Genomic DNA, 12,027 nt, shown 5'->3' on the forward strand with positions numbered 1-12,027 from the left:
TCTAATCAAATAATTAACCACAATAAGATTTCAAAACTAACAACATTCATGTTACTATAGGTCTAACCTAGACCCAAAAAATCATCCCAAATCTATAATCAAGTTCTTAAATCTCGATGCCAATTAACATGTCAAACTCTTTCAGTTTTCTCCAAATTTGAAGCCTAGGGTTAAGTCCCAACTTCTACAATATCATAAGTCTAAAGATATTCACAAAATACAATACCCCTAATATTTAATTACCTATTTCAATATGTCAAAAATATAGTTTATAATGTGATAATTATGGAAAAACAAAAATCTGGAAAATATCAAAACTGGTTCGCTAACTCCAGAATCAACTGTAACCATTGAATCATTATTCCTAGTATTCACCATTTGCCCAGAGGCGTATCTAGAGGGGGTGTCGTGGGTTCACGTGAACCCATGCTCCCCTCTCTAGATCATATATAGTAGTGTCATATTTTTTAAAAAATATTTAAATATAGATGTGTGAACTCATGTTCAAAGTTTCATATAATAATACGATGATGATGATTGGGTGCAAGGGCCAGAGGCGTATTCAGGATTTCGGCTAGATGGGTGCACGATTATGAAAAAATGTATTTTAAATATAAATTTGATCGATTTGACTTTTTGATTATTAATATGAACCATTAAATTTTAAAACTTATAGGTCCAAAATATATAATACTACTAGTTTTAAATTTTAATATACACATTTGATTTAATTATATAAAAAATTACATTGCTAAATTTTTTAGGAATTTGCAATGTAACACACTTGAAAATTTTGAAAAATTAAAGGGGAAAAAAAGCAAAATTAGTTGAAACGTCAAAAGTATAACTGAGAACCACTTGAAGAGGTGTTACTCAAAAAGACAACATAGATATAAAATTTAAATTTATATCCTCACATAGATAGTTGCACCCAATCATCATCATCGTATTATCATATGATACTTTGAACATGGGTTCACACATCTATATTTAAATATTTTTTAAAAAATATGACACTACTATATATGATCTAGAGAGGGGAGCATGGGTTCACGTGAACCCACGGCACCCCCTCTAGATACGCCTCTGGGTGCACCTATCTATGTGAGGATATAAATTTAAATTTTATATCTATGTTGTCTTTTTGAGTAATATCTCTTCAAGTGGTTCTCAGTTATACTTTTGACGTTTCAACTAATTTTGCTTTTTTTCCCCTTTAATCTTTCAAAATTTTCAAGTGTGTTACATTGCAAATTCCTAAAAAAATTAGCACTGTAATTTTTTTATATAATTAAATCAAATGTGTATATTAAAATTTAAAACTAGTAGTATTATATATTTTGGACCTATAAGTTTTAAAATTTAATGGTTCATATTAATAATCAAAAAGTCAAATCGATCAAATTTATATTTAAGATACATTTTTTCATAATAGTGCACCCATCTAGCCGAAATCCTGAATACGCCTCTGCATTTGCCTATCATTAGCCAATCACCATCGTTTCTCAATTCCAAAATTACTTTATACAGATATACCAATTTTCCAATTTTCTTATTCCAAATCCACTTTTTCCCCTTTTTCCTCTTCAAAGCGAACATTAAAATAATACTAACAGTTATTATGATTACATAAATGGCATTTGGCCGTAATGACTACAGGATTGCACGAAATCCAATTCTAATCCACTGTAACTTATAAATATGAATATAATTAATCAAGTTTGCAATTTGATTCCCTTCTTACTCTTTTTCACTTATTATTATAAGGATAATAATACTTATAACTACATTTGACCTCAATACACATTTTCAATTGCATAATTAATGAATTTATAAATGTTACCTGATCATGAAGTGGATCGTCTCCACGCCAGCCGCCGCTATACGCAAGTAAGTTATTTTCTTTTCTAAATTAATTATGTATTAAAAGTAATTATTCCTACCAACCTATTTTAATATTTCAGACTTGACCCATTATTATAAAAAAAAAAATAACTAAATTATCCGCAAATTAATTAACTATAGCTAAATGATTATTCAAGATTATCAAAAAATGACATTTTGGGTCCGGGTCATTACATATATATGTGCCCACGTGGACATAAAAAATATTGCATAATTATAAATAGTAATGTGTCCACGTGGGCACATATATATACCTTTAAAATACCCTATTAAATAGTTCAGGGGGTAAAAAATACGGAATTAGTCTAGTGGGGTGATAGGTCCTCATGAAAGTTTGGTATCGTAACAGCAAATTCGGTCAAAGTTGGGGTATTTTTCAGACCATTTTCCCTATAAATAACTCTTCCTTGATCACCTTTTAAGATATCAAACAACATTCATGTGATATAACAAAAGCAATAGCCAAGCTTCTGCCAAGCGTTTAAAATTAGATTGACATTCGAGAGTGAAGCAAGAAGAAAAAAAAAGAAACATGAATTGAAATTTTTGAAGAAGTTTTAGCCAAAATATACATACGGTTAATTTGATAGGTATAATTTTCAACTCAAACTCTTGTATGAATGTTATTATTTTTCTTCTTATGTTCTCTTTTTTTTCATTGAAATACTTTGTATTTGTATTGGAAAAAAGTGAATATTTTAAGAAAGTATTGATATTGTGGAATTTTGCATAAAATTAGGAAGAGACAAAAAGAAAATATGTAGAGTAATCAAGGAGAGAAAGAAAAATGAAAAGAAACAGAGAGGGATAAGAAAAATAGAGATATTAAAAAAAAAAAACTTCATATATATAATATTGCCAAAATTAAAGTTTGATATACAAAGAATGATTCATTTATTCTGTTCCATATATAAGTCTTAATATGCTCCATATATAATCTCCCTAAATTTATATTTTGTTCTATATATAAATTTTAATATGTTCCATATATAGTCTCCCTAAATGTATAGAGAATAATAATAAATTATTCAAATAGTAGGACATATTATTTTAAAAACAAATAAAAAAAAAAGGATATTTTAATTTTAATTCATTATGAGGAGAAAAGGAAAGAAAATGGCTTCAGATTTGAGCAAAAATTTTAAAAATACAAGTTGTATTAAGAAAAGCAAAAAACACGTATTAAAATAAGAAAAAAAAACTAAAATGAAAAAGAAAGGCTTAAAAGGAAAGAAAAAAAAAAGGACTACCGAAAATTTAAAAATTTGATTGTTTTATTTCTTTTTTATTCTATTTCCTTTTTTAGTTTATTTCATGTATATAAAATTCATACAAATATGACGTACAAATATATCAATAACGACTCAATTTTTGTCACGATTCAGACCGTTGTGATTGGCACCCACACTAACTCTCCGGTGGGACTACAACCCAGACCAAGCAACTAAACCAAAACTAAGGCATTTAAGTTACGGAAGCAAGTTAAATACTAAGGAAATAATAGGGAGTTCCCATAAACTCCAACAAAAGTCTAACAAAGAACTAAACAATGCGGAAGAATAACCTAGAACCTGAAAGTCAATGTATCAAAACTCTACTAACGACAAGTCTAAGAACAAGGGGTACAACCCCGAAACTAAACAACACTAACAAATAGTCTGAGTCCGAAAAGATTGGACTTAAACAAGAGAGATATGGTAGCCTGAAAGAACTGGCTCACCCTTGAATCCAGTCACGCTCAATAGTCACTTAGTTGAGGTCTATCAATAGTCGCCTGAAGATGCCCTGTACTCAACAAAGAACAAGCAAGTGCAGTATCAGTACACAACCACAGTGTACTGGTAGGATCACGCGATTATCCCAATAAGTGAAACACATGCAAGTAACCACAACATTATAAAACAAGCATATACCGAACATGTACAATACTAGTCATCTCTTACCAATAACGCACAATTTCACAAGTCTCAAGAGATACAATTATCCTTTTAGAGCAACATACAGTCTTCCAATATCAACCATCATTAGATATGAACGTAATCATCACAAGTAGATACACGACACAATTCAATGGTCCTCTCACGGAACTCAATTCAATAGTCCTCTCATGGAACCCAAACCCAAACAGTTAACATACCAGTTTGTGGTACCCGATCCAAGTTAGTGTGCCGGAACGTGGCAGTCGATCCCATGTTTATGTCGGAACTTGGCAACCGATCCCATGTTTATGCTGGAATGTGGCAACCGATCCTATTTTTTATGCCGAAATGTGGTAACCGATCCATTCAACAAACCACAATCACAATCACAATGTATATTCTGACAATCATACAACAAGAGGTGATTCATGGCATACAATTATTCAACTATCCTCATTTACGATTAAGGTGATCAATAATGCAACATTCGCATACATACATGCATTATAATGAAGTAATTACAAACATATATCACACCAACATGAAATCACAACCATCACCTACCTCAAATCCAAGCTTGAATCCCCTAAGGCACTTGAATCTTCCCTTTCCGGCTTCTTTCTGTTTGTTCTAGGTCTACAAACAACAATTTATATGCAAGAATCAACAATCAAAGGTCTAATTATCCGGATTATAACAAACTCAATAACCCTAGACCAAACCCTTTGATCCCCATACCCAGACTAAGGATTTTTCCACCATAAATTCCAGATCAAAACCCTCCCCCACCAATAATTACTCATGAATTTACATTCTACGGATCGAAACATGGATTTGGGGGAGTAAAATCTTTACCTTTAGCCTCAAGAATGGTGAAAAACGTTCAAGAACTCTCCTGGGGTCGTCTCCTAGCCCTGAAAGTCAAAAAGTGCAAAATAAAACGTTTTTGGGGTTTTATTTCCTACTTAAGTCGCGCTTGTCCCACCACAGCGGCCCCGTCCTGCCGCCCCAGCGGCTTGCACGGAACCAGTGAGCTATTTTAATAATTCCAAGACCCCTATTTCAGAACACATCTTTGACCAACGACGCTCAGAAAATACCGTTCACACTAAGATCGATTCCGGGAGTTCTAAACCGAATTCAATTCCGTAAAGTCATACGGATTCCTTAACGACTTATCTAGCTACTCATGTAATCAAAATCATAATTAGATCTCTCATTCATTACCATAATTTCCTTAGACCTTAGTGACTCCGATTTCATCCAAATTTGGATTAGGGTAGAAAATTTCAAGTTACTACCAAAAAGTTTTCTGGCCTTAGTTCTTTCTCCAATGTTTCCTAACGACGAAATCAAGTCGTTACAATTTTCACAAAATATACTTTACAAAATTGATAAATACTTTATATATAGCATTATATAACAAAATAAATAAAAGATATGATTGAACACATTTAAAAAATATTAGTAAAGATTTGAAGTCTAAAATTTGAAGACATTATACTTCACAAATTTATCAATATTACGTGTAGTATTATATAACAAAAAAATTATAAATAAAATATTATTTTTTTAATTCTAGAATAATTTGATGAATAAATTCATTTTGTTATCACACTAATTTTATTTGGTAAATTCATTAATGATTATAATTTGCATAAAATTCGTTCATGGAAGAGTGATGTAGAACCTTTTACCGGCAAAAGAAAAAGGATATTTTTATTTTATTTTATTGGAAATTTAGCTTGGTTATTACTTTTTTTTTCGTTTTCTTTGTCTTTTGGTAATTTCTATGTTTTTTTTGTTTGATATCTATATTGAAGTTTGAATAATTCAAACCAAGTATTGTAGAGCCCATTTGGTATTTTTTTTAAAATGTAAGAAAACTGTTTATGCAGGTGTAATGATGTAAGTTCATTCACATCTTTCTGGCTCACATAGATTTTACAACAAACAATTAAGAAAGGAATCAAAGGTAAACGTAATAAAAATGCTCATACACTACATATTTCATAATATATCTTTTAAATAATTCACATTTACTAATTAACCTAAATATATATCGTTTATAGTTTATTTTATTTTCATAAAAAGAGGGTATAATAAATTTAACTATATTTATTACATCGCGCGCACAGACAAATTCACTAGTTTATGACTAAAGGTAAAGATGAAAACAAACAACTAATCATGTCCTGATTTCTTAAATGACATATATTATGGATTGCCTATTTTTATTAAGGATGATAAGTAAAGTGGTTCGAGGGAGTAGCATTGTGATCATTGAGTTTGTTGCGTTATACTCTTTATTTTATTTTACTTTGGCTCCTATATTAAAAAGAGATATTTCATTTTACTTTTCTATTTTAGTAAATCAAGAAAATTTTAGAATTATTAGTAGCAGCATTAAATAACTACATAAAATAGTAATAATTTAATTTTAAATTTTAAAATATTATTAATAAATTAATTTAGTAAAATATATATTTAATTAATACTTTAAAAAAGATGCGTCGATCCAATAAGGACAAGTAATATAAAATAAAGAATTGGGCTTTTCATGGATAGTAGCCCAGTCATCAGTAGACGTCCGTGGGTCATCCTTCCGTGGTTGCCTGTTAACACGATATACTATAACTCATAAGTATATGACAAATGTATTATCCATCAATAAAATTTGTATTATATGTGATTTTTTATAAATTTATTCTCTATAATATGTATTATACTTAAATGTTAAGTGACGAGAAATCTTATTGCTATAGATAGTAATATTTTCGTAGTATCGCATATCTATGTAAGTTTCCCTATTTAATTTGTATCCAAACTTCAAAAAAAAAAAAAAAAAAACTTATGAGTTTACTTCAGGCACGAGACATTCACGATTGAAATAGCGAAATTCATGTATGAAGTTTGACAAACTTCAGACTCTTTTGTTTGAAGTGTGGCCTTATGAATTTAAGGCTATCCTTAGACGTTTTTGTCTAAAGTTTGATATGGCTTGTTAAGACCAATTTTAGATATTTTTTGCTTAAAGTGTGGACTTGACGAAGCCAAACATTAGACATTTTTGGCTGAAGTCTAGTATCACTTGTCAATGTCAGCTTCAGACATTTTAAAATATAGTTGCATACTTGACAAGTCAAACTCAAGACTTTTTTTTGTGTGTTACTGAAATTGTAGACTTAGTCATGACTTCAAATATACAATGACTTGTCAAGATCAATTTCGGACATACCATGGAAATGCCTAATTTCACGTAAAGAAGTTGTGACCCTCCCAGCTCTAGGAAACTTCATTAGTATACAGTTTAGAAACTGTGGCCACCTACATTGACTGTTATATAATTAGTGATACTCTTAACTATTTGTCATAATTGCTTCCAGTGTGCAAATTGCTTATCCATATTCAAAGAAAACTTCAGCAAATTTATTAACAAGTATTTAACAAATCATTGACAACCTTCTTGATAAACTTAGTCTGAAGCTCATTAACACTTAATACAAATTAAATAATTTTAAAAAAAGTGATTATGGGTTTTATATATATATATATATATATATATATATATATAAATCATCGTTCAATATGCTCCAATTTAGTTCATATTACATCTTAATTATATGATGCATACACAACTCTGGAAATTATATCACGTAATGCAAACTTGTAATTAATTAGCTGATCCAATATATAATACTTATAACAAAGACATTAATCTATACTTCTAGTTCTTGGATTGATCCGTAGAAGTAGCCACTAATGTTAACGGGCGAAAACCATGATCAATACTGGCTTTCCATACTTTGTCAATATCAAACATCATGTCACCACACTCATTCTTGTTCCAACCTTCCAATGCATGCAAAATCCCAGCTATTCTCCATGCACTCATCACTCTTCTCGGAAGCCAATTCTACAATTATTATTGTATAGTAATGTTACTATTATTAAACAATATCGAATAATGCCATCGAAAAATTAATATTAATTATTTTCTAATTACCTCACAAGAGTCTACATTTTCAAGATGTTTAGGAGTAATCATAGCTGGTGTGTTGAAGTAGAAGCAATCCTTGCGAGCTTTTCTTGGTGGGAATTGTGAATAAGGAATGAATAATGTTCCTTTTGGCGCTTTCAATTGTTCATCTTCACTCAATCCATCCCCTACTAGCCATGTCTATAGTATAATGTCTCAATCAACAACTTTTTTCGCGATTTTGTTATGAATAATCAAGATTTGATCAGGACAGTATATATATTTCGATGTTGCTTTGGTTGAATACGTACCTTTGAAACATAAGATTTTGACAGGACCAAATTAGTTGCAGCTTCATGGGTAAGCTTTGCATTAAGTCTCTTGTACTCTTCTTCGTGTAACGTGGCAACCTATGTATATTAAAAAAAGAAAATTAGTACACAATAATGAACGAGACAATGGAAAACCAAAAATATAATCAAATATACCTGAATTCCTCTTTGGCACAAGGCAAGGGCAATGGAGTAAGCAACTTTGGACAAACGACCTCGAAGGACAACGTGAGAAGTTCCTTTAGGAATGGAGTTGAGAACGACGGCGACAGCTAGGCTACTTCCATCAACCACCTTCACTTTCAACTGAGGATGCCTTTTTAGGTAAAGTTCACCATTACTATTCAACTTCTCTTCCTATATGGTTACATTTTTGTATGAGTATTTATCAATAGGGTGCAGAGGAGATAGAGGTGTTGTTTCTGATAGATCCTCGGCAAACATTTCAAAGCAATTTGTAAAACAAAAATAAAAAATAGCACATATACTCTGGACTTGCCTGATTTAAGAGTCCAAGGCTCAAAACTTTTATGCCTTTCTGATCTGCTTCCATAATGGATTCCTCAATCAAGTTGTTGATAGTCTCTCTTTGCCATTTCATAAAGTACTACAACAAAATCAAGAGTCATATCAGATAATCGCTTTAACAATCTTGAATAATATAGATTACTTACTTGTACGCGATACTTTGGGATAGCCCAAGTTTGTAATTTGATATTCTTGAACATATTTCTCTCAACAACAAATGTACGACCATAAATCCAAGTAATCATGATTGACCATAGTGTGACGGGCCACATTAACCAAAAATACCACCTAGAGGTGTGAGGGTTCGAGGCCAACGATGCAAATCCTAGTCGAAGGTGGTAAATGGATTCTGGAGTCGTTAGATGTGTTAGGTGCACCACATCAGGCACTTCAGCTTCTCTTTTAAGTGACTTCTCATACAATGTGTCTGAGGACTTGTCCAATGTATCGTAGATATAGTCATACATTGGCATGAAAAGAGAATAATTTGTCCTGAATTGAGTGTGATGTAGTGAGTGGTACCTGTACCATCAAAATGTTTATTTTAGAGGCCAAAGATTAAACCAAATCTTAAACTGATTTTCTTTCTTTCTTAAACTTTGTGTCAAGTCAAATAACATCATGTTAATTAAGACAAGGAGAGTAAAGTTTTGAAAGCGGTTAAAAACTCTGTGTGGAGTATAATCTGTTTGTGGTTAAAAACTTTCTAAGATATAAAATGTACTATATGGTCCGGTCCCCCTAGTTAATGAGGTAGTTAGGCATGTAAATATTGTGATTCAGAAGTAGGGACTCTGCATTTGAACCTTTTGGCTTTTAAGATGCGCCTTTATTTTGGTTAGTTACCATTTTTACTAGGCATAGATTATTTTGAGTAAAATTAAGCTTATTGAAATAAAGGGCGATTAAGAATACTTACGAGGGTGTATACATGAAGTACTTGAGAGGGGGAAATATAGAGAAGATCCACTTAGGAATTAGCTCAAAATTGCAATGGCCCATGTTGTTCATGAAATCTATATAGGTAACATAAGCACCAAATGAAGCTATAGAAGCAGTCCCAGTGAATACAGTTGTGAACAAGGGTATGGAAAAGAGTGTGAAATATGATAAATGCTCAGCAAATGGATGAATCACAGCTGCAAAAATACCACCAACAAAAAAAATGTACAATGAGTCCTCACGAATAGATAAATTTAATAAAATAGTCAATGGTTAAAAACACATCTGATCTATCGTTTTTCGCGAGTTTCATATCTCAACTATCAGTTGATCCCTTTTTCTACCTAAACTGACATCATTGTTCAAACTTCAGATAGGAAAAAGGAGCAAATCATGGGCGAATTTATAGGCTAAAATTGGGGCACGTGAACCCATTATCTCTTAGTAAAGCTAGACATTTTATGTATGTATATATATTCTAAAATTAGTATAATATTATCTGGTGGTACCTATGCTACAAGAAGATTAGACGGTGCACACCTAATTGACTGTGGAGCAACTCCCACTAAATATATATATNNAAATGGCAGTTTAAATGTGTTTTTTAACCACGATCTCTTAATAGAATTAGCATATTTTAAGATAATGAACTTACAAGTGATGGGCTCAGTAGCAATAGAGGAGTGATGATGAGAATGATAACGAGAGTAGAGAAAATGATGATGCAGAGCTCTATGAAGCCAATAATAAAGGAACTCGACAGGACCACTATGAAGCAAGCCAATTATAATGATCCCATCAGTTCTCCACACAGGCATGTGATGAGCTTGTTCCAGCATCAGGTATCCAATATAGTATAACAGTCCATTAAATATGATTTGATCATCCCTACAAATATAATTTAACATTAATTATAAGTCAACCTTTTAGCGTAAGTTGTGTTGGGTATGTATTTTAGTCGGAAAATATGTATTTAAAATTTTGTAAGAAGTCCAAAAAAACAAAACTAGAGTGCCTATTTTCAAGAACTTAAAAATATCTGAACATCAGATTTTCAAAAATTTATCAAATATCATGACTAAATAGATATTTAAAAATATTTTTTTTAAATTTGATCCATAATCTAGGTCCAAAAAGTTAGCTTAATTAATACTGTAATTTGCATTTTATTTTATTTTTTTCCTTTTGTTGGTACAGACCAAGAGAACCTAATATAATACTCCCACATGGTTTAGGTTTTCACCTACCAAGTAAGAAATTCCGGATTGTATGACTAAATTAAGGCTTATACTCAGACTAAACCTTTCCAAAAAAAAATAAAATCTTTTGGTTTAATTGAAGTTATTTCATGAGGAAAATACTTTTTATTTTTAAAATATTTGATTGGTGAGTAAAATATCTTTTGGAAAAAATGTATGTAATGTAAAACGTAGCAAGTAAATGAAGTTATGAACTATGAAATTAAGTTAAAATATTGCAACGAAAATAAGTCATATTTCCCTATTTCTAGAAAAACAAACTTTTCTCTTAAACAAACAGAAAAAAATGACTTCGATCTTATCAATCACATCAATATTTACTTTCTCTAGAAACTAAAACAAAAAAAATCATTTTCTTCGGTTCAAATTATAGAAAGTACGTACCAGTTGCTCTCTCTGTCAACTTGATCAAACTCGATGCTCTTATCAACAATTCGATTATTACCCTTTGCAGTTCTGTATCGGGATAGAGATATCCATATCTGGTTGTGAATGATTCTCGATAGTAAAAGTGGGAGAATGATTATGTATGCAATGTCTCTCTGCCTTTCATCTTTGCTCATAAAATATGTGTATGTGCTATGACACACAAATGGTGCCAATACCAAGTACTAATTCATTTCAAGAAATAAAAATATAATTAATTAGAACTTCATGATGTTTAATTAAGTGCAAAAATGTATATATTATAAGGGGAAAAAAAGTATAGTATAGTACCTTGAAGTTTCCAAGGCAAGTCCATGGCCATTCAGTGAGAATGCCAGGTTTAGAAGCCATGCTTTAGCAAATTAAGCTTTTAGTTTTGACCAGCTTAGTTTGTTCTCTCACTCTCCTCTTAAAGCTAAAGTCCTCTCCTTATATAGAACTCTATTATAGAGGCAGGCATACTCCACTTGCTTTGCTGTCTTTTCATTTAATATTTTCCGTCAAACGGGGTTTGAATGAACACCCTAGAATACCGCCCCTGAGTATCAGTTATAATATTTCTCATATTAATATGATAATAATACATTTTAAAATATTAGTCAAAGTTCATGCGATTTGACTTTCGAAAAACAAAATTGACTAATAGAGTAAAAGTAAACATAAGCATTTTTTTACATAGTTTCTAAAAATATATAAATTGTATATCTAAATTTACAATTAAAAATTAAAAAGTTTGA

General features: G+C 31.1%; 1 protein-coding gene across 3 annotated transcripts in view; it reads right to left on the reverse strand.

Moving 5' to 3' along the window:
• The window catches only part of LOC125875020 (very-long-chain aldehyde decarbonylase CER1-like), a 23,323-nt gene extending 11,583 nt beyond the window's left edge, over window positions 1–11,740 (reverse strand). The window contains exons 1-10 of one of the 3 annotated variants that reach the window (XM_049556077.1): window positions 11,582–11,740; window positions 11,249–11,475; window positions 10,261–10,493; window positions 9,583–9,802; window positions 8,810–9,185; window positions 8,635–8,742; window positions 8,292–8,492; window positions 8,115–8,213; window positions 7,831–8,004; window positions 7,414–7,740 (exon numbers count right to left, since the gene is read on the reverse strand). In XM_049556077.1, coding sequence (XP_049412034.1) covers window positions 7,552–7,740; window positions 7,831–8,004; window positions 8,115–8,213; window positions 8,292–8,492; window positions 8,635–8,742; window positions 8,810–9,185; window positions 9,583–9,802; window positions 10,261–10,493; window positions 11,249–11,475; window positions 11,582–11,641 — 1,887 coding nt within the window. In that variant the 5' untranslated portion in view covers window positions 11,642–11,740 and the 3' untranslated portion in view covers window positions 7,414–7,551. Of the gene's footprint in view, window positions 1–7,413; window positions 7,741–7,830; window positions 8,005–8,114; window positions 8,214–8,291; window positions 8,493–8,630; window positions 8,743–8,809; window positions 9,186–9,582; window positions 9,803–10,260; window positions 10,494–11,248; window positions 11,476–11,581 lie in introns of those variants that run through there. The other 2 variants (XM_049556084.1, XM_049556108.1) reach the window with 2 other exon arrangements.
• Between the last annotated feature and the right edge of the window lie 287 nt (window positions 11,741–12,027).

Source organism: Solanum stenotomum, chromosome 1, assembly GCF_019186545.1.
Source record: "Solanum stenotomum isolate F172 chromosome 1, ASM1918654v1, whole genome shotgun sequence".
Taxonomy (NCBI): domain Eukaryota; kingdom Viridiplantae; phylum Streptophyta; class Magnoliopsida; order Solanales; family Solanaceae; genus Solanum; species Solanum stenotomum.